This window comes from Marmota flaviventris, chromosome 8 (genome assembly GCF_047511675.1).
Source record: "Marmota flaviventris isolate mMarFla1 chromosome 8, mMarFla1.hap1, whole genome shotgun sequence".
Lineage (NCBI taxonomy): Eukaryota > Metazoa > Chordata > Mammalia > Rodentia > Sciuridae > Marmota > Marmota flaviventris.
This window is the reverse complement of record NC_092505.1, coordinates 17092799-17108589: the sequence shown is the minus strand read 5'-3', so window position 1 is coordinate 17108589 and position 15791 is coordinate 17092799. Positions and strand designations below refer to the sequence as shown.

General features: G+C 37.4%; 1 protein-coding gene across 6 annotated transcripts in view; it reads right to left on the bottom strand.

The window, feature by feature from the left end:
* The window catches only part of App (amyloid beta precursor protein), a 239114-nt gene that overhangs the window by 49999 nt on the left and 173324 nt on the right, over window positions 1–15791 (bottom strand). For all 6 annotated transcript variants that reach the window (XM_027929083.2, XM_071615110.1, XM_027929078.3 and 3 more), the window contains 2 exons: window positions 9819–9947; window positions 8648–8747 (listed from right to left, as the gene is read on the bottom strand). In XM_027929083.2, the coding sequence (XP_027784884.2) occupies window positions 8648–8747; window positions 9819–9947 (229 nt within the window). The remainder of the gene's footprint in view (window positions 1–8647; window positions 8748–9818; window positions 9948–15791) is intronic.

Here is a 15791-nt window from a genome sequence, read left to right as displayed (position 1 = left end):
ATTCTATTTCACATGAAAACAAATTCATCTCATTCCCAGTTAAGTCTTTGTGGAAACATATTTTAAAATTGATCTCAATTTGGATTCATCTCCACATTCAGGAGGTAAACATCACTACTCTTCTCTCTCTCTTTTTTTTAATGAACCTTGAAGGCAGCTGCTTGTGAAAAATAGAGTAACCAGCCCTCGCTACCATCCAAAATCATTGGTTGTTCCCAAGACTCTACAAAAAATCAGGACACATCTGCTGTAGGGTTCCATGCCAGGATGCAGCCACTACCGTGGTCTGACTTCCCTCCCCAGTCATTTTTGCTATGGTTTCTAATTTGATTTTGTTTCAAATTACAGGGCCACACATTAAGAGTTGGTGAGTTGAGAAAATAACTTTAGAATGGCACTGTATCATCACAAGATCAGCAGAAGTGGGTGTGGGAGACCCTGCCTCTGGCTTTGTCCACCTGGTAGAGTCTCTCTCTCTCTCTCTCTCTCTCTCTCTCTCTCTCTCTCTCTCTCTCACACACACACACACACGCACACGCACATAAGGGATTGGAACAAAATAGACAAAAACTATTGAGGTGCCACAGTCCTCACAGTTTAAAAAGAAGTTCACAAGGAGATTCTCTGGAATCTCACTAAAACTTGGAGTAAAAGATGACAGTGTGCTATGTCAATTCTCCTGCTATTTCCAAATATTCACTCTACTGAATGGGGGGCCCAGGGTAGAATGATATCCTAGTGAATATCTGTTCTGGTAGTTGCAGTGCTGTTTACACTTCATTAATAATTATAATAGCAATATTCCCAAAATTAATTTACAGATCCAGTATAATCCCTAGCTCTCCTCAACGCGAGGAGAAAATATACCTTAAAATTCAGACAGAAGTTCCAGATGCCCTTGTTTGTCAAAGTAATCTTGAAAAAGAAGGTGGCAAACGTAGCAGACTCATATTTGCTGATTTCAAAACTTACTACAAAGCTACAGTAACCAAAATAGCAGGGTAATACAATAAGAATGGGCACATAGATCCAAAGAATAGATTTGAAAGTAAGGAAACCTGTGGATGAATGAATTTGGCCAAAAGTGCAAACCTCATTCAATGGGGAAAGAATAGACTTTTTCAACAAATAGTTTTGGGACACGGACATCCAGATGAAAAAGAATAAAGCTGGACCCCACACCTCACACCATATACAGAAATTAACTCCAAATGAATCAAAGGCTTAACTGGAATAGCTAAAACTATACAACTGTTAGGAGGAAATAGAGGCATGGATTTCTGTGACCTTAGATCAAGCAATGGTTTCTTCTATATAATTCCAAAGCAATAGCAACAAAACAAAGAGTTGATCAACTTAACTTCATAAAAATTTTAAAAATTTGCATGTCAAAAGGATACCACTAAAAAAGAGAAAAGATAATCTACAGAATGGGTAAAATATTTGCAAACTGTATTTGATAAGAGTTTAGTATCTAAAACATATAAAGAACTCTTGCAGCTCAACAATAAGAAGGCAAACAACCCAATTAATAAAGGGGCAAAGAATCTGAATGGTCATCACTTATTTGGATGGAACAAAATGACCCATAGCAAGCCACCAAAATGGCATGAGGAGGAAAAACACTGTTGATGTTTAATTCATTTAATAACTGCCAATGTCATTTGGAGCACAATAAACTGAATATACTGAATTATGTATATTAAGTCAGTAATTTGTCTAGCAGAATGGTAGATGGCAGAGACAGTGCTTTTTTAAAAGACAAGTATTTTTGACATTCTTTCTTTCCAGAAAGTGTACTCCTTTTAAGTTTTGCTAAAAAGGATTGTCTCCTTCTTCCTTCCTTTATTTCTTCTTTGTTTTGGTACTGAGGATTGAACCCAAGGCCTTACTCATGCTAGCTAAGCACTCTACCATTGAGCTATGTCTCCAGCTTTAGCACTGACTTGTTCTTTAAGAGTATTTTTGCCAGAATGGAAAACTATAAAAATTATTTAAGAAAACTGATATGTTGCTTGTCAACTTTTAAACATATATGCTATATTTATAGATTCCATATTTAAATTTGTAAGTTAGAAAAAAGAGTGCTCTTGCATAATATTGTATCTAAAATAGGCAGAGAGAACTAAGTGCTTCTACCACTGAGCTACAACCCCACCCCCATCCCCCCATTTCAAAGACTGAAATGCTTCAGATGTAGGTTCATTCACTTGACATGCATTTTCATTTATAAAATGAGTGGTTCTACCTTGGAGGAGTAACTAGCTTGCTCAGAGCTAGGTACTGCTATTCAGCTAATGATACTGGGGAAAATACACCAAAGGCTCTGAGACTATAATAAAACCAATCAGGAAACATGCCTGTGGTTGCTTTGATACAAATAAATGTAATTTCCAAATGCTAAGTCAGCTGTAAAATCTACATACATTTAGAAGTCACCTGTTATGAAAAACAAAGAATGAGAACAGAATAAATCAGCCAGGTGGGGTGGCACACACCTTTAATCCCAGCAAGTGGGGAGGCTGAAGCAAGAGGATCACAGTTGGAGATCAGCCTCAGCAATTTAGTGAGTGTCTCAAAATAAAAAGGGCTGGGTATGCAGTTCAATAGTAGAGCAGCACCCCTGGGTCCCTCCCTCGTATCAAACAAAAAACAAAACAATAGAATTAAGTCAATACCTCTCTTACTTTACGACTTCAAGAAATTCATTTCTTGATTTTTTTTTTTTTGTTGTTGTTACTAGGGATTGAACCCAGGGACGCTTAACCACTCAGCCACATCTCCAGCCATTTTTATTTTGAGACAGGGTCTCTCTAAGTTGCTGAGGGTCTCACTAGATTGCTGAGGCTGGTTTTGAACTTACAATCTTCTTTCCTCAGCCTCCCAAATTGCTGGGATTACAGGTGTGTGCCACCGTGCCTGACTTCTTGATAGGTTCTTTATTGACTAACAATTACACATTAGGATACTTACAATTATCAATAGAATTTAAATGTTCTATTTTCTTGGACTGGGAAGTCCTGTAAATATTCTATGTTAAGCTTAATCTAGTTTAGATTCATTAGACCCCCAAATAGATAGGTTTATTAAGGATAGAGAATGGACACACTGTTTTTGAAATAAGCATGCTGCATTTTTCCTGAAGAGTAGAAAATTTTATCAAGAGGCCACAGTAAAACTGTAATAAAAAATAAGCGTATCTCATTAGAGAGAGTTTCTTGATTCCCTGCCACATCTCTCAATACCAACCCCATTAACTATGGATTTGTTTAGCCGGAGAGCCTTTCTGCATCTGGCTTATAATAATTCATGTTTTTATTAATTTTGAATGCTAAGAGAAAAAAATAAAACCAGGGTATGAAACAATTATGTCTTCCTTCCCCTTTCCTTCCTACTGCCTATCTCATAAATTGGTCATTATACCATTCTGTAAAACAGCCGTCTCTGAATTGAGAGCTACAATATTTTTAGCCTTGAGGTAGCTGCAAAATGAAGCACTTTGATAAACCACATCAGCGCCAACAAAAAGAGAAGAACAGAACCCATTTTGCATCAATGTAAGGAAGATTACAAAGGGTGAAAAAATCCAGTCATTTTTAAACAACACAAAGATTGAGCTGAAGGCATTTTTCCGCCTTTTTGAAGGGTTAAAAGATGATTCAAGCAGAATATGGGCATTAGCGGGGGCCATGTTTTCATTAAAATAATGATTTTATCATTTGTTGAATGAAAAAATAAAGTCCTGAACAACTATTTAAAATAGATGAGGGAATTTCTCCCCTCTATAAACAGCGCCTACAGCCTTTCTTAGCAGGAAAGCTTCATAATTTTTATGCAAATAATCATTTCTTTTTTTTTTTTTTTTTTTTTTAAAAAGGAAAACATCAAGTAAAAAAATGAGCCTGGAAACTTGCAGATAATAACTCAAACAAAATTAACAAAAAATTCAAATAATAAAAGTTTAACCACTTTATGAAAAAAACAAATAGAGCAGTTTGAAAATTCACAGGGCAGTCAAATCAGACAACATAATTAATAATTGAGCTATAAGGTATGGGAACTGGGGAGATGACCAAATAGCACAGAGTCATAGTACAATATAGGACCGTGTTGTTGGAACTCTGCTTTATTCTCTGATATCTCTGCCAACCGCATGCATGTTGTTGGCTTGATCAATTACCACAGCTCTGGAGAACAGAGTGGCTGAGCAGAGATTTGTTTTGTTCAAGACTTATGCTGGGTGCTAAGGAAGGAGGAGCACCGACCTTGCAGCCTGGGGCTTTGCTTCACGCTTATGGCTACAATTATTAACACCTACAAAGTACCAGGATCCCCGCTGAATCCTGAGGCAGATGACCAAGGCTTGGATGGCCCACAAGAGCTCCTGGAAAGGAGGATTCCCAGGTGGAAATAGAAACCAGTATAGATTACAGTACAGCAATAGAAGTGGTTACCCAGTGCTTTGGACACTGAGGTTATAAAGAAGAAAATTCAACCTTAGAGCCGACAACGGGTAGCAGAGAGAATGTAAATTTGAGATTCTGAGAGACCCCAGCCTCAGTCCCACTTTCATCCTGTACTACTTGTGTGGACAAGTTCGTGGCCCCTCTGAGGTTCAGCTTCTTCAACTGCAAACAGGACATGATCACTGAATTCCCCAGGGTTGTCATTTGTCCATGTGTTACATCTATGTGATGTACAAGAAAACCCTGCTTCAGGGGACACAGCCCAGTGCCAGCGGGCTTGGCTCTGTGAGAGGGGTGTAGAATGGCTGTCAGTCCTAACTCTTTCCCTAAATCTAAACATGATGGTCCTCCATGGTGAACTTTCATCAAGAACCTGGGCCACTGATATCCCAGACACTTACTAGTTCACTATCTGGCTACCATCAAATGCCAGCATTTTCCCTTTCATTCCTGTGCAAATTTCATAAGTGTTTACAGGAGCATAAACGTTTCAGTTGAATCTTGAAAGATGCAACTTTTTAATCAAGGAAGCTTCATGTGAAGCAGTCATTTCTATTTCAGCAGGGAATCTGGTTGAAGAGGAAGAATTTGCATGGGAAGGGGCCCAGAGAAGGGGCAGTGTGACCGGCTGGAGTCCATGAAAATGATGAGGACAGGAACTGATCTAAGGTAGTGGGTGTGTAGAGCAAGGATTTCATGTGAAACTGCAGGAATCGAAGGTAAGAGGACTTGGGGTTGTAGAAACCATGGGCGAGAGAGAGAAAGCCTTCGTGGATAATGTTAGGCCAAATGGGGAGAACCCACAACAACAGAGGGTGTAAGCAAGTCAATCTGCAGAAGGACACACTGAGTTCTCTCCTATGCACACTGACTGGAGTTGTGAAGGCATGTGAGCTTCTGATGGCCAGGAAGGTGGCACTGGGACTCAGTAGACAGGCTATTTGTTGCTAGAACTATGGACCTGGGATTTACTGGAGTTATCAGAAAAGTAGGATTAGCAGAATGGGATGTCTCAGCGAAGCACAATTGGTTAAAAAGAGGCTGGGGCCAGAATTCACGAGCATGATTTTAACCATGTGCTCTAGTCATGATTTATTTATTTATTCTCATAAATTTGATTCCCACCTCCAACCACAGCCTTCTCTCTTTCTGGCATAGGAATTTTCTTCCTTTGATTTTCGCCAAAGAAGAAATCTAACTGGGAGCATCATTCAAGGAAGAAGATAGATCTAGTCACTATAGAAACAGATCCTGGAAGTTCCTTAGACAAGTGAAGCCCCTTCGTCCAGAAAGCACCTGATGCCATTAGTTAATTCAAGTACTGTTAAGTCTCTCTACTTGACTGACTACAATAACCATCCTAATTGCCTCTGTTTATAAGCACAAACTTCTATACAAAAGGCATGCAACTGAGGTACTCTCATATCATGTTCTTTTGCCAGCAGCTCTGAAATTTTTAGTATCCTCCTTATTTGTACTGAATTGACTCTAAATCTAAAGCTTGATTATGAGAGAAATGGTAGAAAACACCAACTAGACTGATGACAAAGCATGAAATTAGAGACTGTAACAGTTTAAGATGTAAACTAGAAGAAATCTATGAATGAAGATCTTATTTAGAAAGGATGCAAACAAACAAACAAAAACCCACCAAAATTTGTATGACGGAGAATTAACATACCCCAAAGTACAGAGTAAGATTAGGAACTCCCAAATACCACTCAGCACAAACAGTTACCCCCCAATCTTGTTTCATCTAAATCCTAGTTGAGAGTGCATTCTTTTAAAACATTCCTTCAAATAAAGAAAGACAGAGTCAACTGAGGTCAACTCAAAAAAGCTATTCTCCCCCAAAGAGTTCTCTTTCTTAGCTTTGGTATTAGAAGCTCAAAGGGTGCACAGGTCTAATTAATGGAAGTTCATTACTGCAAGCTTCTCTTTCTATAGGAAATAGCCATTACAAATGAAAGCACATAGGATTCCAAATTAAATATTAGAGAGAGAGAGAGGGAGAGAGAGAGAGGAGAGAGAAGAGAGAGGGGGAATATTATCTTTCAGGATTTGGTGACCAGTAGGTTTAGAATGAAACAAATATTTTAAAAATAATTTATTCTTGATCCTATTTAATAGCCTCTTTCTTTCTTTGAAGAAAAGAAGAAAAAACCCTCCATGATTCTACTTATCTAAATATCCTTCCTATCACTGAGATTTGAAGTTTCCTGGGTTGCCCTATTCTTGGGCATTCTGCAACACTCCAGAATCTGAATCACCATCTGTTCCATGGAAATGTGATTCATTGGTGGCTCATGTTGTTCAGTAGTGTGTTGTCGAATGGCAAGTTCTAATATTTTAATTAGAAAGACCCACACATAATTACAGGTGCAAGTGGAATAGGTCATCCACTTTCTAGATCTTTGTAATGGCTTATTCCTCTCTAGTCTGTTATCATCGACACCACCTTCAATTGAAGTCACACATGAAAAGAGGCTTGAGACAATCATAAGGTAGAAGTATATGCACCTAGAAGATTTTGGCTTCAGTTCATTAAGAATGTGATGAATTATTTGATTATTTGTCCCTTATCAAACTTTGCAGAGGAATTTCTTACATTTTATAAATAGTATTTTAAAAGTTCCTTTCTGATTTCTGTCCTACAAGTCTATCAAAAAACAATATCCATTTCTTAAAGAAACTTAACAGAGTGAAAAATAAATTGGAAATTTGTGTTCTCAATTCAAGGGATAGACTGAAAACTCCATGGACTCGTGCTTGTAAGATCTTGCTCAATGCTAAGTTCCCCCTTCTGAACAGAGACTTAGAGGACACATTACAAGGTCTCTTTTGCAAGCGTGTAGCCTTAAGTGCATTTGATCCATCCACTAACACGTAGTATTGAACAGACCTGACATGTACCAAATACTTGACAGCAATACAAATAACATTTACAGGGCAGTTGTAAGTTAGAAAAGAAAAAGTAGAATAGTATTGGAATAAAATACAAAAAGCAAGCCAACTGCGATCTTGAGCAGGGACTTCACAGTAGAAATTACCATAGTGAACATATTCATCCACAGCAACATGGGTGTCCTAATTTCAGATGATAATGTGTACCTATTTTTCAAACTCAGTTAACAAGGAACAAGATTCTTTCTGGAGAAGGATACGCCAGAAACATACTGCCTATTTGCTGGTTATCTATGCACCAAATCTCTAGTACATATACATTTGAAAGATTTACCACCAGAATTATCACCCTTGTGTGTTTGTGAGATACTGGCATTTTGGAGATTTTTGGAACATCATGTTATGCAATATACTTTGTTCCCTTTCCAAGAAAAAAACAGAAATGGGAGAACTTACTCATGTGAAATACTAAACGTGTTATCAGGAAAACTAGGGACAAAAAGACAGTGGGCACACAATGCTAACTTCCTGGGTTTGATAACATACCAACTACAGTTATGTAAGATGTCATCCCTGAGGAAACTGGGTAACAGATGCATGGACCTTCTCTATTATTTTTCCAACTCCTGATAGTATCATTATTTCAAAGTAAATTTAATAGTCCATGACCTTTTAAGTCCAAACAACAATGTGGTTTAAAGAACACTTGTGGTATTTTTGTCCCATCAAAGAGAGTTGTGATTTATTGAATATAACAATAACCTCAAGGTCAGAATGTCACAGTTTTTGTGTTTTGGCTATGCTACTTTGGATGCGTGGGACCCGAGAAGTAAGTTACTTAGATTGTAAGTCAGAGTGTTTTCATTTGCAAAATGGGGCTGCTATGTCACTCATAATGTTAGGGTGACAAAGGAAGTTTTTTTTTTTTCCTTAATTGTAAAACAGCAAAGTTTAGTTAGGAGATAGTTACAAGACTGAATAAATTAGAAAATAATTGCTGACAAGTATACTACAATAAAAGTGGCTGATAGCTACACAAGTCTCTCATAGGTTAAGTTATATTCCTCCAATATCACACATGTGGAGAGTTAAGAAGTGGTACAGCAGTTGCAAAAGTGAGAAAGAACTCTAAGAGCTTCGTGGTAAAAGGCAATCAACTCTTTTAACTTCCATGTACTCAAACACTGGTTCCTGATATGGAAGAACTCACTTCCCTGACTTCTTCTCCAGGGGAAGAGGTGTTTACATGCATGGGATCAGAAGAACAGCTCACTTACCAACTTCATCCTGAATCTCCTCAGCTACTGCAGGTACGTTGTAGAGCAGGGACAGAGACTGATTCATGCGCTCATAGATCACGCGGAGGTGTGTCATAACCTGCATTGAAGGGTGACAAGACCAGGTGAACAATCTCTGGGATGGGGATGGTTATTTTCTTTATCAAGCCTTGCAGACAGATACAAACTTCCAAAACAAAACTTCCAGCAATGTGGCTGGAATATTTAACTAAAAGGGCATTTTTGCTTTTTTTTTCTCCCGTTTTTTTTGGTTGTTGTTGTTTTTTTGTTCTCTAACGTTTTAGCTTAGTTTGAAGACTTATCTTTAAATTTACCAGCATTCTGTGTGCTTGGAAGAGTCGATTAAAAAGACCACCTGTGCCAACTCTGATTTCTAAGACTGAGGCTTCCTAAATAGCTTCTGATTTCCTAAATTTATTTCTTTGCAATTTCCTAATAGATGAGAACATTTCAGTGTGTTTGGATATTTTGTGCTAAATATAGATAGTTTAAAATTATTCCATTTAAGGAAACAGAAAATGTCAAACTACCAGAGATAGATCCCCATTTTGAGTCTTTGGGAAGGAGGGAATATGAAACATTACAGGGCTTCATTCAAGCTCACATTTAATTTAAACCTTGTAGTTGCAATGAAGTTTATTATTATTATTATTTTTTAACTCTCTTTTTTTTTTTTGAGAATTTTAATATTTATTTTTCAGTTATCGGCGGACACAACATCTTTGTTTGTATGTGGTGCTGAGGATCGAACCCGGGCTGCACGCATGCCAGGCGAGCGCGCTACCGCTTGAGCCACATCCCCAGCCCTGCAATGAAGTTTATGATTGCCTGCCACGATTGAGTTGAGCCAATAGGACAGGTTTTAGTTTCATTGTTTTCATTTTCTTCATTTTAGTGGTCAGTTTTAAATAGTTCATGTTAAATGGTATCAGTGGCAGTGGATAGCTAAGATTTTTATATTCCTGATTATTTGCAAGACGTCAAACCACATACTCGTCCCTGATCAACTTTTACAATTTACCAGGCCTGAAAGAGCTCTTGCCATTGAATCACAGACCATAGGGAATACCTGAAGATTCTACGGCCACACCCAAGAAACCAGAACCCCGGGCTGTCAGAGCTACAGATGATTCCCATGAGCAGGGCTTACCTGGGACCGGATCTGAGCAGCTTTCTTGGGATCCACCATGCGCACATGCTCGAAATGCTTTAGGGTGTGCTGTCTGTCTTTCTGCTCGGCACGGACGTACTTCTTCAGCATGGTGAACACGTGACGAGGCTATTTGGGGGGGAAAATAAGAAAAAATGTTTTTAACTTTGTGCAAAATATTATTTCTTTCACTGGCTTTTGGGTCAGAGGTCCCACTAATTCATCCCATGAAGGAATTCTCCTTTCTAAACACTTCTCCCAGTCCTTTATTAATGAGTAATTATTAATGAGTAATTAATTACTTTGGCCAGTTGTCATTTCTATAAGAGCATAACACACATGATGACTGTCTTCCTTAATCAACATTTTCTTTTCAAGTTTGCCTGTTCTTCTACAGAAGGAGAACAGATTTTGGATCTGTCAGGTTTCAGTGAGGTCCCTCTCTTTTCCCACTCAAATATTCAGGGGTATATACAAGATGCATTCCTATTTGCACAGTGCTAAGAATAGACGTAATGCTGCACACACACACACACACACACACACAAAATCCCAGCATCAGCAAAGTAAGAAAAACAATAGGCAATCTAACCACTACTCATTTGTAAGCCAAGGAATACCTGATAAGCTCTAAGAGACCTTGTAGTTTTTCAAGAGAAAGACCATTATTAAACAATAGTTATTTTACTTTGAAATTTAATTAAGTTCTTGTTAAGCCATTAGAGTCTAATTCTTTCAACAACAATTAAGTTTCTTCTTAAGTGCTTCAATTTTTTTTGTAAATTGATTTCATTTTATTCTTATTCCACTTTTACATAAAAACATTCATCCTAATTAAAAACAAAAGGGCAGAGATTCCTTTGTCTTCAACAATTCTTCCATTGCTATGTGCATTCTATGTTGTGATTTTATAAAATGATTTGCTAAGACACAAATTTCTTCTTCATTAAAAAAATCACCTGTGAAAATTCATGGCAGGAATAGAACTGGGGCCATTTGAGCAAACTAGTGATTATTAACTGATGTGTCATGGGCATCTGGGAAAGCTGAAAGGTACTGAATTTATTCCCAGAGATAGTGGGTGGCCTACAGTGCTTTTCTTCTGTTACCCATATTCTACGGGATGTGCCTGTCCTTCCCTATTAACTTGGGTCTTCTTCTTGTCATCCCAGGTAGAATTCGGTGCCCTTTCTCTTTGCCATAAGAAATACTGTGCAAATCTCCACTGTTACATTTAGTATAATCTGTTAAATTTGTTATGCTTCTGGCTGCCTTCTTCAATGTGAGATCCATGGGGCCAGATGGGATCTCACTCTTTTGCTCTACTGGGAACCCCAACCATCAGTGCCAACCCAGAAGGTGCTCTGTACTTGCCTGTTCATGCCTGACACAGAGGCCTTGTGCCTATACTTAAGAAAACAAATACACACATTTAATAGGAACAAAATAAATCTGTGCTCATCTGCCTGATTTATTCCTTGTTTTCTTAGAAGAAATGTGACTATCCTTAATTCCAAGACAGATAGACATCACAGATTGAAATACAGTTTTTGGCAGAATATCATTACAATTCTCATATGTACTGTGAAATATGGTTGAATCTACAAATGGAGAATGACCTTTCAAATATCAGAAGAAATGTAGAAAAAGAAATAATTGATAAGCTATTTTTATAAAATATATATTTGAACGAAGATAGGGTTATACAAGCTAACTAAAAAATCCTTGAAACATCAGAGTTAAAGGCTGACTATTTTGGACTGTGTGGGCTATTGTATATACAGGATTGTACTATCAAGATACTACATAACCTTGATGCTTGCTTGTTTTCAACAATCAAGGCTTTAAAAAAAATCCCTCTAGTCCTATTGTAATTCTCCTTTCAAGGTTGGAGACAGAAAGGGCTACACTCATTGCTTTTATCCATGCTATTCCTGACCGTCCTCACAGATGCAGCTGACCAGCGTATTGTGCTTCCTCAAGATGTTCTATTCCATTTTTTCTCTCTGAAAAAAAGATGCATTACTTTGGAGAAAATTTTTTTTTCTTTTATGAGTTCAAATATGAAAAAGCACTTAAATTAAAATGTAAGGATTGTTTTTCAATGTCACTATTTCCCCCTTCAAGTTAGCCACCTACGAATGTTTACACAAGGCATTTTTTCCCTGAAAGAATTGTTATCAACAAGCCAGTGCCCCAGACTGGCCTTAGTGTTATTATCATCTCAGTTTGCAGAATGGGGAGTGGTCATTTGTGTGAACATTTGGTCTCCCCTTTATCTTCTTCTACCAGCACAAATAGCACACGCTCTCATTTGCTAATGATTAGTGTTACAATCTCTCTCTCTTTTTTTTTTTTTGGTGGGGAAAATTGAACCAGGAGTGCTCTACCACTGAGCTATACCCCAGCTCTTTTTATTTTTTATTTAGAGATAGGGTTCTCACTAAATTGTCCAGCTGGCTTAGAACTTGAGATCCTCTTGCCTCAACCTCTGGAGTCTCGTGATTATAGGTGTGTGCCACTGCGCCCAGTGTAGACAAGAGTACCCTTCAGAGAGGAAGCACTTGAAGATGAAAAACATTGTGTGTCAGTTACCCAACATAATGCTTGGTCCACCCCAGGTATTCAATATGTACTTCTTCTATTCAGTCCTTGGCTCCAACCCCTACTCCCTTATTTCTTCTAAGTAGTAACAGTTCAATATTTGTTGACTGTCTCTGAAGGAGACAGTGTTTGAACTGGTGTGTACATGGCAACTCATTCCAGCTTTGTGACAGACAGCTGCTTTCTCTACCTTACAGATGAGGCATGCAGACCTCATGGACTGAGGCTGAGGTTACACAGGCTACAGGCTAGCCCATGGGGATACAGCTGGTCAGTGCTCTAGCAGGAATAGTCCAGACCAGCTGCCCAAGCCTCTTTCTCTGACCACTATGTGATCTTCCCTTTCAACAAGATTTTGCCATGGACCAAGCTAAAGACACTTCACAAATTAACTCACTGACTTGACAAAGAAATTTCTGGATCGTTAGGAAAAAGTGCACTCCAAAAGTCCTTGCCTGACTTTCTAGTTCTTATAAGCCCATAGACAGGAGTCCTGCCCCGCCTTATCCATAGACCCCAGTGGATGCCTGAAACCTCAACTAGTATTAGACCCTAATGTATACTATGTTTTTTCCTATCATACAATCTATGATAAAGTTTAGTTATAAATTAGTTATGGTAAGAGATTAACAATAGTTAATAATAAAATAAAAGGTATTTAAAACTTATGAAGTTTATTTCTGGAATTTTCCATTTAATATTTTTCAGACCAAAGTTGATTCAGGTTACTGAAATCACAGAAAAAAGTAACCATGCAAAGGATTATAGTAATACCCTTTTGGAACACACTGATATCAGCTCTTTTAATTGTGCTGAAGTGTCAGATTTAGCTTGTTCAATCTCTCATTTTCTGTTCTCGGTTTTTGGCACTTGGCTATTCTTTAGCAAATGCATCAGAAGTGGGGTGGAGCAGCATAGGACTGTCCTTCGTTAATCTGATTAGAGGATTACTAGAAAATGATTCAAGGTATTAGTTAAAAGTTATGCTTTTGTGACACTCAAGGGTTCTAGTGCTAAATTCATCCTTATCTTCTTAATAGAAGACAGATAATTAAATGGTGAATGTGCTCACTTGTTTTCAATCGCTTATCTCACTTAATGCTGCCATTTCTTTATATGCTTCAGAAATATATTACTAACTTTCTCTCCGAAAATCCCCAGAGCTTGATAATGAAACGGTAGCATATCAGGCTGTGCGGATCCCCCAGGCCTCAGCTCCTGCATGGTAATAAGCCCTGTGAGCCCAGATAAGCTCTGACCTCACCATGTGTATGTGAGCACAGAGACACACTGTGTGTCTAACTACACAAATACAAGCTTTTTCTTCCTATGCCTACCTGATAATAAGCAAAGGCTGGGGATAATAATTCAGGAAGACTTTTGAACATCTCTCAAGAAATGCATTGCAGGATTTGGATTGGTTGCTTTGACCATGTAAACACATTTATTTCTAGGAATCATGCTTTGAAATGAAAAACAAAAAACAAAACACAAACCAAAAAAAAACTGGATTAGCTCCTATGTTGGATAAATCAAACTAAATGAAATAGTGGTTGATCCTGCACCTCAAAAATGAACAATGTTTTTAGTTAAGAAAAGGAACAGGTTAACATGTTCCTGTACTTGTATATTTTCATTTACTTTAGGTTAAAAAAAAAGAAGGTGGGGAGCTCTGCTTTAGGTATATGATTCATGCATCTTTCATTCAAATAAAGAAATAATTGCCCACATTTTTGGCTATAAAAGAGAATTCCTCAAGGTGTAAAACTGGTTATTTCTAGAGCTATGTCACGTAACTCAGAAAAACGGAATCTTGATTGTCTAGGGAGGTTTATTTTATTATGTTAAGATGAAGATGAATTTCGTTAATTTTAATTTAAAAGAAGAAACATTCAGACAGGAATGGTAGAAAAACATACCTGATATCTCTACAAGAACACTTGGTATATCTAAAGAATATAGAAAGAAATTCTAAAGAAACTGTTATTATTGTTAGTACTGCCATATCACTTATATTTAAGATTGAATTATTCATGATTAGAAAGACAACATAATTTGGTGGCTCATGGTGCTAATAACATAGTTCAAGAAACATTTTTAACCTGTATGCATATAATTTAAATTACTCTCAAGGCTTTAAATTTTCTGTAACTAATATTTTTTTTTTCTGGAAAATTCCTCTTATTTCATAGTTATGATATTTTATGTATCAATACTACAATTTGGTTACATTGGAATTGGGTGGTCAATCTAAACTTTATAGTAAAGAACAAAGAAAATACAAGATCTGCTTCCCAGGGACTAAATAAATGTATCAAATCCTTTGTATTATCACTATCTTTCCAAGAGTGTTTAGCTCATAATCACATTGTAACTCTTTGAGACAGATTTTGCACTTTTCAATTTGTACTAAAGTTCACCATGGTATCGCGCTGCCTTTAAAATATCATTCAAAAAGAATTTCTTAAGGGATTAAGAAAAGTTATACCTAAAATGGATTAGGCATCATTTGCAATAAAAGCAAACAGGAAAAGAACCTGAAAACAGGAGATTCACATTTTGAGAAGAGAATCATTTTCCTCTTTGGGAAAAAAAGTATAACACATTTTGATCTCCCGACACTGGAACAATTTGGCTGCTAATAAATCTTTGTTAATTAAATTAATGAAAGACCTAGAGCTAAATATAACTTCAGAAGTAGTTCCAGTAGTATAGAATATCCTTCATGGTATCTTATTTGTGAAAATAAGCATCTCTCTGATCAGAAGAGCAGCGTTCTCAGTTTTCACAGAACATAACTAAAATTACAAACCCATTTGATTTATCTACCCAGTGGGCCAGGTGTTTGAGGAAGTCATTTTTACTGGGAAATGTTTCCAGAAAATAAGTAGAGTCTACAGCATATCCAAACCACTCTCAAGAAGAAGATTCATTTCACTAGCTCCAAAAGAGAATTCTTTGTTGTCCCAAGTTTTGATAGCAAGTTGATTTTGGTAATTTTGAAGGAAATTCCATGGCCTTCCCTTTTAAGAGGTAATATTTAAAATTAAAAGGTATTTTTAAAACTAAATTCCTTCCTTCTCAGATTGTCTTTTCCATCTATTTCTTTCACTCAGTTGCTTAAGTTTGGTGTCCCTGGATGTGGAACAAATAACACACATTAGACTGACTGACGAATGATGAATAGGGCTACTCAGTGCCAATCATGTCTGAATATGTAGCTTTTTATTCGACCATCCACATGGGAAGCACATTAAAACATGACGACTCATAGCCCCGACTGTCTCACCCTGTAGCTTTATGCTTGCTCTAGAAACCTGGCATCTTACCATAATAGACACTTCTGCCCTAAACCATTTCCTGATGGGA